The sequence below is a fragment of the Oncorhynchus nerka genome, linkage group LG22, assembly GCF_034236695.1.
Source record: "Oncorhynchus nerka isolate Pitt River linkage group LG22, Oner_Uvic_2.0, whole genome shotgun sequence".
NCBI lineage: Eukaryota > Metazoa > Chordata > Actinopteri > Salmoniformes > Salmonidae > Oncorhynchus > Oncorhynchus nerka.
In genome coordinates, this window is record NC_088417.1 from 50889211 (window position 1) to 50905073 (window position 15863).

General features: G+C 44.0%; 1 protein-coding gene across 1 annotated transcript; it reads right to left on the minus strand.

The window, feature by feature from the left end:
• Nucleotides 1-2755: 2755 nt before the first annotated feature.
• LOC115104632 (ATP-sensitive inward rectifier potassium channel 1-like) lies at nucleotides 2756-6132 on the minus strand. The gene is made up of 2 exons (XM_029625986.2): nucleotides 5684-6132; nucleotides 2756-4924 (listed from the first exon to the last, which is right to left on the minus strand). Exons 1-2 carry the CDS (start codon nucleotides 5698-5700, stop codon nucleotides 3772-3774), a joined length of 1170 nt encoding a protein of 389 aa, XP_029481846.1. The 5' UTR covers nucleotides 5701-6132; the 3' UTR covers nucleotides 2756-3771.
• Nucleotides 6133-15863: the final 9731 nt, after the last annotated feature.

Below are 15863 nucleotides of genomic sequence, written 5' to 3' on the forward strand. Positions count from 1 at the left end.
CATCCTTCATTTATACACAAACTTTTATGAAAACAGGCATGTTGTTTTGGGTTAGCAGACGAAGCCCCCTGATACTTGAAAATCCAGGTTAGTTATCACAGCTTTATCCGGGTTGAAATGAGTTGTCAAACATTTCAAACATGGTTACCTGCAAGGAAACACATGCCGTCATCATTGCTTTGCACAAAAAGGGCTTCGCAGGCAAGGATATTGCTGCCAGCAAGATTGCACTTAAATCAACCATTTATCGGATCATCAAGAACTTCAAGGAGAGCGGTTCAATTGTTGTGAAGAAGGCTTCAGGGAGCCCAAGAAAGTCCAGCAAGGGCCAGGACCGTCTCCTAAAGTTGATTCAGCTTGCAGGATCGGGGCACCACCAGTATAGAGCTTGCTCAGGAATGGCAGCAAGCAGGTGTGAGTGCATCTGCACGCACAGTGAGGCGAAGGCTTTTGGAGGATGGCCTGGTGTCAAGAAGGGCAGCAAAGAAGCCACTTCTCTCCAGGAAAAACATCAGGGACAGACTGATATTCTGCAAAAGAACCAGGGATTGGACTGCTGAGGACTGGGGTAAAGTTATTTTCTCTGAGGAATTGTTTGTTTGGGGCATCCGGAAAAAAGCTTGTCCGGAGAAGATAAAGGTGAGCGCTACCATCAGTCCTTTGTCATGCCAACAGTAAAGCATCCTGAGACCGTTCATGTGTGGGGTTGCTTCTCAGCCAAGGGAGTGGGCTAACTCACAATTTTGCCTAAGAACACAGCCATGAATAAAGAATGGTACCAACACATCCTCCGAGAGCATCTTCTCCCAATCATCTAGGAACAGTTTGGTGATGAACAATGCCTTTTCCAGCATGATGGAGCACCTTGCCATAAGACAAAAGTGATAACTAAGTGGCTCGGGAAACAAAACATTGATATTTTGGGTCCATGGCCAGGAAACTCCCCAGACCTTAATCCCATTGAGAACTTGTGATCAATCTTCAAGAGGCAGGTGGAAAAACAAAAACCCACAAATTCTGACAAACTCCAAGCATTGATTATGCAAGAATGGGCTGCCATCAGTCAGGATGTGGCCCAGAAGTTAATTGACAGCATGCCAGGGCGGATGGCAGAGATCATGAAAAAGAAGGGTCAACACTGCAAATATTGACTCTTTGCATCAACTTCATGTTAATTGTCAATAAAAGCCTTTGACACTTATGAAATGCTTGTAATTCTACTTCAGTATTCCATAGTAACATCTGACAAAAATATCTAAAGACACTGAAGCAGCAAACTTTGTGAAAATTAATATTTGTGTCATCCTCAAAACCTTTGGCCACGACTGTAGTCTTTGTTAGAAGGTGACGTTTAGTTGTTGGTCTGAGCTTTCCTGGGCACGTAAGTCGCCTGATATTTGGAGTAGAGAGAACATGTTGGTCTCATTAGAAAGCTAGGATTCATTACTATAAAACTGTAAATGTGTTTTTGGGGTCAATGTGACTGATTATGTTAGAGCAAGTCACAAATAAATAATCCATACCCAACCCTCCAGTAAGTCGTGATGAACTCACTTACAAAACTCCATTTTGGACGAGACTGACTTTATGAACACAATTATCTTCATTTTACACTATGTAGTACATTTTGACACTAGAATGAATGTTTCTGACTCATATCAATGCCACAAAGGTCACTTAAACCAAGATAAATTGGTTCTAAGGGGCAGTTACCTTTTTAAAGGCACATGGTTACATCTGTGTCTTTGTTTTAAGTCCAGTGCCTCAAGCTATTGTTACATTTGTATCATTTGAGGGGTGTGCATCAAGAGCAAAGTCATTTGTATCATTTGAGGGGTGCATCAAGAGCAAAGTCATTTGTATCATTTGAGGGGTGTGCATCAAGAGCAAAGTCATTTGTATCATTTGAGGGGTGTGCATCAAGAGCAAAGTCATTTTTATCATTTCACATTTTCTGTGAAAACCATTAGCACATACAAGTCTGATTAGGCTAAGCCAGAGTCATTTATTTCATATATATGTCTCTGGTAGGGCTTACCTATGCCACAGCCTCTGTCATAGAAACAAACAGAGCATGGCTTTGTGTCCGCGGTTTCACTTTTACATTGCAGAAAACGCTCGTCTGTAGCCCAATCAGTCAAAACTAAAGACCTATTTTACCTGACCTACATGTTTCTACTTTCTGGCTCAGACTCCCGGGACGCTCTTAATGGGTACACACAAATTAATCATCATAAGTAAGGAATTATCAAAACTATGCAAACATTTAAAATAATCCCTATTTAATCTATAAATAACGTGTCTCACAGAAAATACATGATTAGCATTATTAATCAGATGTAGGTCATTACCACTAAATTAATTAATTTTAGGTATGCCGAAGAATTTTCTATCCCATCATGGTGTGCCACAGTTTGGAAACCACTGTTTTAGTCCATTCCATTGGTCCTTAAGTGAAATCTCCACTCAATCGGGGCCCTGTGCCATGCAAAACGAACTCACCCATGGTCAATGAGCGTCATCACTATCTTTCCTTTGTGGTACATCAAACAATTATTATTACCAGCTGAGATAAATGTTGATGAGTTGATTTTACTCCTGGCTCAGAGTTTGACTGGACGTTGTCTTTTAACATCATTTTAAAATCTACTCTGAGCTGTGTTTTTGTTGTTGTCTTAAAACAGGATCCATAGGAGCTTTTCTGAGATGCTTTGTGGGATACAGGCCCATGTGGCAGAAAGGATAATACTCAAGGCATTGTCAAAAAACATTTATTTATTCTAACCAGGAATGCTGCTTTCCCTGAGAACAAGTAACTTAATATTACAAAATAAGACATCTACACAATGTAGATTAGTCACATTAATATTCCCAGTCAGTGCAATTAGCAGCTATTCACAGTATTCTAAAGGAATTAAGGCATACATTATGAATCTGTTATGGCACATAATATGTACTTTGTCATTCCAGTTAAGAAAAAGACTATGTAATGACTCTAGGGAAGCAAGTTCTACCCTATTGTTATTCCCCCCCATCTCTGACATATTTCATTAAAACAGGCTCAGGTCATAAGCTGAGCTTCTCATGAATACCCCCTGTGCTTTACTCTCTCTCCCACTCTCTCCTTCAGGTCATGACCAAAGCCCTTTTTAATAGTTACTGTACCTAGTACAATAGTTACTGTTTGTATGTCACAAAGGTGCTTTGAGTGTAATGAGCTGTTCTTACCAAGAGTTTAGCTCCTACCAGAGCTTGAAAACACCAGTTCAACATTGACAAGAGCGAACCTCTCAACACATAGCAATGTCATTTTTCAGCTTTGCTGTAAAATGTATTTCCAGGGATCATTGATTTCTTCGGTCTTTTGCATTGTATGTCATTTTTTTTAAACAACACATAAAGGCTGATATTTTGTCTTATAAAGGCATAGACATAAATAATACTGAGTTGTTCAGTCTTAACTCAAGTGTAATACCCAATGCTCACATGAAGCAAAGTAAAGATTTGCACCATATCCAAGGTGTACATTATTCTTTGGCTCACTGGTTATTAGAACTGGGGCTACCTGCTCATTCTCTATGACTCACTATGAGCCCCTGACCCCAATATGAGCTTTCTGTCATCCACATCGGACTATAGAGAGGACATGAATACTCTCATAAACAAGTGCTTAATCCACATCTCTCTCGGCGAGCCACGCCCCACATCCTGGGGGCTGTTGTCTGTTAGTCTGTGGTTTACAGCGGAAAATTTCACCCTCTTTCCTCTGGCTCACATTTCTGTGATATCCATTGTGTCTTGAATGTCAATCACCTCGAATCCGGGGTTGTCAATACCTAGCTTCCTGTGGTGGTTGTTTTGGTTATTGTTGTGATTGGTTTGGTCTGGATCACTCTGAAAGCATTGGACACAGTGTGGGGTCGTCACCGGCACGGTTCTGGAGAAGTTGGAGAAGTCCACATGGTACTTGCCTGTCTTGGTGCGGGAGATGATGGGCAGGAAGCTGTACCCCCATTGGACCTCCTGGGGGATGAAGGAGGTCCGTACCTGGCAGGCGGAGCTGGTGGACTCGGCCATCCCATCCAGGAAGACCACCAGCTCAAAATCCTGCTGCTGGAGGGTGTCTGCTGACATGTCGTAAAATGGACTGGCCTTGTCGATGATGTGGTACAATGTCAGCGGGCAGACAAAAAACAGGTTGTCCTTGCCAGCGTCCACTGCAAAGTCAATGCCTACCTGGTCGAGAATTATAGTCTCACCTTCCGGCGTGACAGTTGTCCTAAGCAGCTTGCCGTAGATTTGGCTCCCGATTAGCAAGGTCTTGCGGAGGTTGGCCACTCGGATAAGCAGGCACAGGCTGCCCTTCTTCAGGCAGATGACCGCTGTGTTACTGAAGGTCACTGTCTTTGCCCTCTTCTTGGGAAGGGAGATCTTGGCCAGGATCACTCCACACATGAAGCAGTTGACAAAGACCCCAATGAGGGATTGGACGACAATGAGGGCCACGGTGCCAGGGCAATGCCCAGTGAGTGCCCGTCCACCATAACCAATTGTTGTCTGGGTCTCCAAGGAGTACAGGAAAGCCGTGGTGAGTCCATTGACATTGTCTATACAACGAACGTGGCTGTCTGTGCGGTTCTGTCCAATCAGATCACCATTGCTCTTGGCAATCCAGTACCACAGAAGGCTGAAGACGAACCAGCTGCCTGTGAAGGAGGCGACGAAGAGGAGGAGGACGAAACGCCAGCGGATCTCCACAACCGTCGTCCAGAAATCCCCCAGGTAGGCAAATTGGTTGTGGTACTCGATGTTGCCAAACTCAATGTTGCAGCGGCCATCTTTGGTCACCAGACGAGTCCGGCGGATTATGCGCTCCATCACGTGGTCGTGGATGTGCCTCTGGATGAACTGGAACATCCTGGAGCTTTGGGAAAAAGTGTATAAGACCGGGATAAACCACAATGGAGAAACCACAACTAGCAAACACTAATTTAAGTTGGTTATAGAAAATGAACATCAATAAAATGAATATATATATATATATATAAGTAATTATTATAACTTAAGTGTTGTTTATCTCAGTCAAAGTTTTGGGAACGAGTTTACTAACCTTCCTTTTTGTTTCATAAAACACCTCGTCAGCAATATATTTGAAAATGTATCTTTGATATTCCACTCATTTATATTCCTAACAACACATATTACATTGGTCTTAGATATATTAGATAAAAACACAACATTTTGAGTGTCTCGGGAGATTAAATAATTGATTTCCCAGTTACTCACCCTACAAAGTGGTGAGGGTACATTTGTGGTTCTAATTATTCCACTTTTGTTCCACAAAACTAATCCCTGGCAGCAGTTCCACTGAAGGGAAACCAGACAATAGTAATGACCTTGCACTTTAAAACTTGCTGGCCTACATGATTATGGCAACACAATTAAATGTTTAACATAGGTCACTCATCCCCTAATAAAACTCAATGAGGCAACACTATTCCTGCCATTAAAAGACCATAGCCTTTTTTCAAAATTAGAAAAGTGAAAACGTTCACCCTCCTCTCCTATTCAGCAAACAAAAACGTCTCACTTTATGAAAAATCCCATAACAATACTTAACAAATAGATCACTGTCACACTGTCGGTCTGTCTATCTGAACAGCAGAAATTCCATTTCACGTACCTGCTAAGTGAAACCATGGGCCAAACTGCAGAGACGGGATCAGTCTGAGACCTCACACTCCTCAGAGTGAGTTGCAATGTAGGCGTTGCAAAGGTTTTAATCCACAGGGAAATGTCCTAATCCCAGCCACATGCCACGGTGTACAGCCCTCATACAGACAGACAAGAGAGGCAAGTCGGAATGTTACGACAGTGCGTCACTATTTTAGCTCTTAGACCCAAGTCAACATCCCACCACACTCTCCTCCAGAGTCCCCAGTATAGCCACTCATTCCCAGTCAGGGTGTTGTGGTTCCCTCCCCCTGACCTGGTGGCTCATTGTACATGGTATCCACCACCACCACCACCACAAGTGAAGGCTCATCTCCAAAAATGTAGTATTCTGGATTCCATGGCCGCACAGTTTGCCAGAAGGCACACAATAACTATGGCAGACAGACGGTGCACCTATTGGAGAGGGGGCAATGTAACCAGTGCAGCACTCATGCTGTTGTTGTTTTCAACTCCACTGAGAACATTAGAGCTTTGTGTTGAGGCCCACACATTTTTTTTCCACTAGTCCCCAACCACCCCTCCTCCTCAACTTCAGCCCTCTTAGTATTTGCATCAGAATGAAGTATGCCAGAGTGGCAGGGAGCAGTGGGCGATATTCCAGTGGCAGAATGAGTTTGGAAAAAAACATCTCTCAACTGTGGAACACATAGTCGGATTGGCCATCTGGCAATTCTGGCAAATGCCAGAAAGGCCGGACCATCTTTTATTGGGGTGGGCTGGTCAAATCGTTTTAATAAATAAATAAGACAGATTTTTAGGATGTCTCATGGTCACCACAGATGCAAAAGTGCGACATAAGCGGATGCATCCAATGAAAAAAACGGATTCATCAAATTGTATTAGTCACATGCGCCGAATATAACAGAATATAACACCTTACAGTGAAATGCTTACTTACGAGCCCCTAACCAACAATGCAGTTAAAAAAATGTATACAATATGAATAAGAAAAATAAATACATTTTGAAGTAACAAGTAATTAAAGAGCAGCAGCAAAATAACAATAGCGAGACCATATACAGGGGGGTACCGATACAGAGTAAATGTGCGGGGGCACCGGTTAGTCGAGGTAATATGTACATGTAGGTAGATTTATTAAAGTGAATATGCATAGATGATAACAACAGAGAGTAGCAGCGGTGTACAATAGAGAGGAGGGGGGGTAAATAGTCTGGGTAGCCATTTGATAAAAAAAAATAAAAAAAGAAAGATCTCTTTCTCCCCTTACCCATCTGTCTATCGCCTCCTTTGAATTCCATGCTGTCACAGTTACCAGCCCTTTCAAGCTTAACATCCTTATCATTTATCGCCCTCCAGGTTCCCTCGGAGAGTTCATCAATGAGCTTGATGCCTTGATAAGCTCCTTTCCTGAGGACGGCTCACCTCTCACAGTTCTGGGCGACTTTAACCTCCCCACGTCTACCTTTGACTCATTCCTCTCTGCCTCCTTCTTTCCACTCCTCTCCTCTTTTGACCTCACCCTCTCACCTTCCCCCTCTACTCACAAGGCAGGCAATACGCTCGACCTCATCTTTACTAGATGCTGTTCTTCCACTAACCTCACTGCAACTCCCCTCCAAGTCTCCGACCACTACCTTGTATCCTTTTCCCTCTTGCTCTCATCCAACACTTCCCACACTGCCCCTACTCGGATGGTATCGCGCCGTCCCAATCTTCGCTCTCTCTCCCCGCTACTCTCTCCTCTTCCATCCTATCATCTCTTCCCTCTGCTCAAACCTTCTCCAACCTATCTCCTGATTCTGCCTCCTCAACCCCTCCTCTCCTCCCTTTCTGCATCCCTTGATTCTCTATGTCCCCTATCCTCCAGGCCGGCTCGGTCCTCCCCTCCTGCTCCGTGGCTCGACGACTCATTGCGAGCTCACAGAACAGGGCTCCGGGCAGCCGAGCGGAAATGGAGGAAAACTCGCTTCCCTGCGGACCTGGCATCCTTTCACTCCCTCCTCTCTACATTTTCCTCTTCTGTCTCTGCTGCTAAAGCCACTTTCTACCACTCTAAAGTCCAAGCATCTGCCTCTAACCCTAGGAAGCTCTTTGCCACCTTCTCCTCCCTCCTGAATCCTCCTCCCCCTCCCCCCTCCTCCCTCTCTGCAGATGACTTCGTCAACCATTTTGAAAAGAAGGTCGACGACATCCGATCCTCGTTTGCTAAGTCAAACGACACCGCTGGTTCTGCTCACACTGCCCTACCCTGTGCTCTGACTTCTTTCTCCCCTCTCTCTCCAGATGAAATCTCGCGTCTTGTGACGGCCGGCCGCCCAACAACCTGCCCGCTTGACCCTATTCCCTCCTCTCTTCTCCAGACCATTTCCGGAGACCTTCTCCCTTACCTCACCTCGCTCATCAACTCATCCCTGACCGCTGGCTACGTCCCTTCTGTCTTCAAGAGAGCGAGAGTTGCACCCCTTCTGAAAAAACCTACACTCGATCCCTCCGATGTCAACAACTACAGACCAGTATCCCTTCTTTCTTTTCTCTCCAAAACTCTTGAACGTGCCGTCCTTGGCCAGCTCTCCCGCTATCTCTCTCAGAATGACCTTCTTGATCCAAATCAGTCAGGTTTCAAGACTAGTCATTCAACTGAGACTGCTCTTCTCTGTATCACGGAGGCCCTCCGCACTGCTAAAGCTAACTCTCTCTCCTCTGCTCTCATCCTTCTAGACCTATCGGCTGCCTTCGATACTGTGAACCATCAGATCCTCCTCTCCACCCTCTCCGAGTTGGGCATCTCCGGCGCGGCCCACGCTTGGATTGCGTCCTACCTGACAGGTCGCTCCTACCAGGTGGCGTGGCGAGAATCTGTCTCCTCACCACGCGCTCTCACCACTGGCGTCCCCAGGGCTCTGTTCTAGGCCCTCTCCTATTCTCGCTATACACCAAGTCACTTGGCTCTGTCATAACCTCACATGGTCTCTCCTATCATTGCTATGCAGACGACACACAATTAATCTTCTCCTTTCCCCCTTCTGATGACCAGGTGGCGAATCGCATCTCTGCATGTCTGGCAGACATATCAGTGTGGATGACGGATCACCACCTCAAGCTGAACCTCGGCAAGACGGAGCTGCTCTTCCTCCCGGGGAAGGACTGCCCGTTCCATGATCTCGCCATCACGGTTGACAACTCCATTGTGTCCTCCTCCCAGAGCGCTAAGAACCTTGGCGTGATCCTGGACAACACCCTGTCGTTCTCAACTAACATCAAGGCGGTGGCCCGTTCTTGTAGGTTCATGCTCTACAACATCCGCAGAGTACGACCCTGCCTCACACAGGAAGCAGCGCAGGTCCTAATCCAGGCACTTGTCATCTCCCGTCTGGATTACTGCAACTCGCTGTTGGCTGGGCTCCCTGCCTGTGCCATTAAACCCTACAACTCATCCAGAACGCCGCAGCCCGTCTGGTGTTCAACCTTCCCAAGTTCTCTCACGTCACCCCGCTCCTCCGCTCTCTCCACTGGCTTCCAGTTGAAGCTCGCATCCGCTACAAGACCATGGTGCTTGCCTACGGAGCTGTGAGGGGAACGGCACCTCAGTACCTCCAGGCTCTGATCAGGCCCTACACCCAAACAAGGGCACTGCGTTCATCCACCTCTGGCCTGCTCGCCTCCCTACCACTGAGGAAGTACAGTTCCCGCGCAGCCCAGTCAAAACTCTTCGCTGCTCTGGCCCCCCAATGGTGGAACAAACTCCCTCACGACGCCAGGACAGCGGAGTCAATCACCACCTTCCGGAGACACCTGAAACCCCACCTCTTTCAGGAATACCTAGGATAGGATAAAGTAATCCTTCTCACCCCCCTTAAAAGATTTAGATGCACTATTGTAAAGTGGCTGTTCCACTGGATGTCTTAAGGTGAACGCACCAATTTGTAAGTCGCTCTGGATAAGAGCGTCTGCTAAATGACTTAAATGTAAATGTAAAATGATTAGAAGTTCCACCTGGTATAGAGGTCCTGGATGGCAGGAAGCTTTGCCCCAGTGATGTACTGGGCCTGTACGCACTACCCTCTGTAGTGCCTTGCAGTCGGAGGCCGAGCAGTTGCCATACCAGGCAGTGATGCAACCAGTCAAGATGCTCTCGATGATGCAGCTGTAGAACCTTTTGAGGATCTGAGAACCCATGCCAAATATTTTCAGTCACATGAGGGGCAATAGGTTTTGTCGTGCCCTCTTCACGACTGTCTTGGTATGCTTGAACCATGTTAGTTGGTTGGTGATATGGACCCCAAGAAACTTGAAGCTCTCAACCTGCTCCACTGCAGCCCCGTTGATGAGAATGGGGGCGTGCTCGGTCCTCTTTCCTCTGGTCCACAATCATCTCCTGTGTCTTGATCACGTTGAGGGAGAGGTTGTTGTCCTGGCACCACATGGCCAGGTCTCTGACTTCCTCCCCATAGGCTGTCTTGTCGGTGATCAGACCTACCACTGTTGTGTCATCTGCAAACTTAATGATGGTGTTGGAGTCGTGCCTGGCCGTGCAGTCATGAGTGAACAGGGAGTACAGGAGGGGACTGAGCATGCACCCCTGAGGGGCCCCTGTGTTGAGGATCAGCATGGCGGATGTGTTGTTACCTACCCTTACCATCTAGGGACTCCCAATCAGGAAGTCCAGGATCCAATTGCAGAGGGAGGTGTTTAGTCCAAGGGTCCTTAGCTTATTGATGAGCTTTGAGGGCACTATGGTGTTGAACACTAAGCTGTAGTCAATGAAAAGCATTCTTACATAGGTGTTCCGTTTGTCCAGGTGGGAAAGGGCAGTGTGGAGTGTAATAGAGATTGCATCATCTGTGGATCTGTTAGGGCAGTATGAAAACTGGAGTGGGTCTAAGGTTTCTGGGATAATGGTGTTGATGTGAGCCATGACCAGCCTTTCAAAGCACTTCATGGCTACAGACATGAGTGCTACGGGTCGGTAGTAATTTATGCAGGCTACCTTGGTGGTCTGCTTAAAATATGTTGGTATTACAGATTCGGACAGGGAGAGGTTGAAAATGTCAGTGAAGACACTTGTCATTTGGTGAGTGCATGCTCACAGGACACGTCCTGGTAATCAGTCTTGGCTTGCGGCCTTGTGAATGTTGACATGTTTAAAGGTCTTACTCACATTAGCTGCAGAGAGTGTGATCACACAGTCTTCCGGAACAGCTGGTGCTCTCATGCATGTTTCAGTGTTATTTTTGCTTACTAGGGCATATAGATGTTGTTTAGCTCGTGTCACTGGGCAGCTCTCGGCTGTGCTTCCCTTTGTAGCCTGTAATGGTTTGCAAGCCCTGCCACATCCGACAAGGGTTGGAGATGGTGTAGTACGATTAGATCTTAGTCCTGTATTGACGCTTTGCCTGTTTGATGGTACGTCGGAGGAAATAGCGGGATTTCTTATTAGCTTCCGGGTTAGAGTCTGGCTCCTTGAAAGCCGCAGCTCTAGCCTTTAGCTCAATGCGGATGTTGTCTGTAATCCATAGCTTCTGGTTGTGGTGTGTACGTACGTTACTGTGGGGATGACGTCATCAATGCACTTATTGATTAAGCCAATGACTGAAGTGGTGTACTCCTCAATGCCATCGGAGGAATCACGGAAGATATTCCAGTCTGTGCTAGCAAAACAGTCCTGTAGCTTAGCATCTGCTTCATCTGACCACTTTTTTATTGATCTAGTCACTGGTGCTTCCTGTTTTACTTTTTGCTTGTAAGCGGGAATCAGGAGGATAGAATTATGGTCAGATTTGCCAAATGTAGGGTGAGGGAGAGCTCTGTATGCATCTCTGTGTGTAGAGTAAAGGTGGTCCAGAGTTTTTTCCCTCTGGTTGCACATTTAACATGCTGATAGAAATTTGGTAAGACCGATTTAAGTTTCCCTGCATTAAAGTCCCTGACCCCTAGGAGTGCCACCTCTGGTTGAACGTTTTCCTGTTTGCTTATGGTGGAATACAGCTCATTTAGTGTGATCTTAGGGCCAGCATCAGTCTGTGGTGGTATGTTAACAGCTACGAAAAATACAGATGAAAACTCTCTAGGTAGATAGTGTGGTCTACAGCTTATCATGAGATAATCAACCTCGAGCAAGAAAAACCTCAAGACTTCCTTAAGATATCGTGCAAAAGGTGTTATTTACAAAAATACAAAGTCCCCCACCCTTGTCTTAACAGACGCTGCTGTTTTATCCTGCCGATATAGCGTATAACCAGCCAGCTGTATGTTGATAATGTCATCGTTCAGCCACGACTCCGTGAAGCATAAGATATTACAGTTTTGAATGTCCCGTTGGTAGTTTAACCTTCACGTAGGTCATCGATTTTATTTTCCAAAAATTGCACATTTGCTGGGCAGAATGGAAGGCAGTGTGGGTTTATTCGATCGCCTACGAACTCTCAGAAGGCAGCCCGAAATCCGGCCCCTTTTTCTCCGCTTTCTCTTCACGCAAATGAGGGGGATCTGGGCCTGTTCCCGGGAAAGCAGTATGTCATTCACGTCGGGCTCGTCAGATTCGTTAACGTAAAAAAGGATTCTTCCAGTTCGTGATGAGTAATCGCAGTTCTGTTATTTTCGGTCATAAGAGACGGTAGCAACAACATTATGTACGAAATAATTTAAAAAATAAATGACACAACGCAAAGAAACAAACTAAAAACACAATTGGACAGAATCATGTAAAACATCAGCTTGAAATATTTTTTTTGTGGATTTTTTTATTATGCTAATTATATTTCTGCGACGGCGCGGACTTCAACCTTAATAGAAAAACAACAGCATTTGGTTTTCTGTGTTCACAACAATGCTTAAACCACATCAGAGGACGACTTTTGAGAACGGGGAAAAATGTAAGAGACTTTGATTCTTGATTCTTGAGTGTCGTTGCCCTTTAATTCAGTGTGCATGCCCTACACTCATCACAGTTTGCAAATCAAATGCCCACTTGTAGTGCCACTGGACAGAAAAAAACAAGTAAGGTAACCTTTATTTATTGTAATTTAAATTAGGTTTTTAGTAGTTAAGTGTTGCGTTAGATTACATAGCTAACTCAATCTTTATTTCAAATAATTTTTGTGACTTCATAGAAATTGCTAGCTAGCTAGCTAGCTAAATTTAGATAGCTAGCACGCTCAGCAAAATAAAATCTATATAAATATACAGCCTCGTGTCATATACAGCCTCGTGTCATATACAGCCTCGTGTCATATACAGCCTCCGTGTCATAAACAGCCTTGTGTCATAAACAGCCTCGTGTCATAGTCACATCATGAGATTTGTAAATGAAAGAGGAATATAATAATATGAATCTAATGGAGTTTCCCCATCTCCCCATTTAGAGTATTTCTGGGCAGCACAAAAATGTCCTTATCCAGATGGTGTGACAAAGGCATTTCCTAACAGACCTGCTAACTTTCTTTGTTGTTACTTTTAGGGTTGGAACCAACATGCAGTACCTCCAGCAGGCAGAGAGGCAAGAACATTTGTCCGCCAGCTCAGGGAAAAATTACACTATTCACAGCCCTGTGTAATGTTCAATGTAATTACATTGCTGAACTTTTTGAAACTTAATGTATTTGTATTGTTGTGAAAATGTAAAAATCAAAGGAAATGTATGGTTTAAACATGTCTTTAATGTTTATTTGTATTAGCTCTTAGTGATAATTCCAAGTGTTAATACATTTGTGTTTACATCATAATGACCAAAGATGTCTGACTTTATATGATATAAGGCATTTATGTATATGTTTTGTCACTCATAAGGGGTCTGATTTTAAAGTAAGTACAGCATCATGCGATATAGTGTCTTTATGGATGTGTTATAAATGACCGAAGGTGTCTCACTTCAAACAAAGTATTACAGGAGATTATATAGGTTACTAACATCTGCTGATTTATTAAGGACAGCCACAAAGTCCTAAATAGTTTGACGTGTTGGTGCACCAGATCTGCCGTGCATTTGAGCGGAATTGTCTGGGAATGAGATTAGGTTTAATGTGACTAACATGACCTCACTTTAGTGTGTGTGCCATCCTTCATCACATGTCACCCTTTATAAAGCACATGTGTATGTCATATTTAACACAAGTGGGTTATGTCACTTTTGACATTGGTGATTATGTCACACAGTTATGCCACATTTATGAACCCTTTATAAAGCATGACATACAGTTATAGATGATTTGTAATACATTAATGTAGTGCTTATGAAGGCTTTATAAACTGAACGTCATTTAAAGCTGGACTGAATGTGCCACTATAAACAATATCATGATAATTAAAACATTATAAATTACTCATAAAATGTAGTTAGATAACACTAAATGGCTTCACTGAATTATCGGCTGATGTTGAAGAAATACTCAAATAAATTAAAAATGGAAGTAATTGTAACTCAATTAGGACAACCAAATGATGAACTTACCTTTTTTTACTAAGAGCTTGTAAAACCTGCAGAGACAAGTATGGTAATTATCAGTTGATGTACAAAAGTATATGGACACCCCTTCAAATGAGTGGATTTGGCTATTTCAGCCACACCCTTTGCTGACAGGTGTATAAAATCGAGCACACAGCCATGCAATCGCCAGAGTCAAACATTGGCAGTACTGAAGGGCTCAGTGACTTTCAACATAGCATCATCATAGGATGCCACCTTTCCAACAAGTCAGTTTGTCATATTTCTGCTCCGCTAGAGCTGCCTTTTTTTGTCCTTGAATGCACTGAAGTCAGATATTTCCCAGCTCCGAGTTCCCAGTTGATTTTAACGCGCATTAAAAAAGATTATGCCAAAGTCTCCAACCGTAAAATGACGTAGAATTGCATGAAATCCGTTTATAAAAGGCCCAAAAAAAGTGCCTCTACTCAACTGCTCAATGCCACTACGCAAATGATATGATATGCATGCAATGCTTTATTATAAAGGTGTTTTGTTTTATCTCTTGCGTTCCGGTACCTCAGAACTCCCCAGATCACCCCCCTCCCGTGCTCACTTTTTGTTCGGGCACATCCCCGACTGACAAATTAAGCACTGAGAGTATACCATTAAAAGTGAAAGAAGTGAGTGAGGGAAAATAGTTTCCACCGACTAGACTAGACAGTATTGAGTTTGTGGTTGAACCGTTAAGAAGAAGGTCAGGTGGAGAATGGGTGTGACAGCATAGTACAGTTGGAAGTTTACATACACTTAGGTTGGAGTCATTAAAACTCGTTTTTCAACAACTCCACAAATGTATATGTTAACAAACTATAGTTTTGGCAAGTCAGTTAGGACATCTACTTTGAGCATGACACAAGTAATTTTTCCAACAATTGTTTACAGACAGATTATTTCACTTATAATTCACAGTAGAAGTTTACATACACTAAGTTGACTGTGCCTTTAAACAGTTTGGGGAATTCCAGAAAATTATGTCATGGCTTTAGAAGCTTCTCATAGGCTATTTGATAATAATTTGATAAATTTGGAGGATGTAATGTAATTGGAGGATGTGGATGTGGATGTAATTCAAGGCCTACCTTCCAAATCATTGCCTCAAGACCTCAGAAAATAATTGTAGACCTCCACAAGTCTGGTCCATCCTTGGGAGCAATTTCCAAATGCCTGAAGGTACCACGTTCATCTGTACAAACAATAGTACGCAAGTATAAAAACCATGGGACCACGCAGCTGTCATACCGCTCAGGAACGAGAACCATTCTGTCGCCTAGAAATGAATGTACTTTGGTGCGAAAAGTGCAAATCAATCCCAGAACGACAGCAAAGGACCTTGTGAAGATGCTGGAGGAAACAGGTACAAAAGTATCCATATCCACAGTAAAACAAGACCTATATCGACATAACTGGAAAGGCTGCTCAGCAAGGAAGAAGCCACTGCTCCAAAACCGCCATAAAAAAGCCTGACTACAGTTTGCAACTGCACATGGGGACAAAGATTGTACTTTTTGGAGAAATGTCCTCTGGTCTGATGAAACAAAACTATAACTGTTTGGCCATAATGACCATTGTTATATTTGGAGGAAAAGGTGAAGGCTTGCAAACCTGCAATTGACAGGTTTGTACCTTTGTACCTAAGTTGTAGAAACATCTCAAGGATGATTAATGGAAACAGGATGCATCTGAGCTCAATTTTGTGTCTCATAGC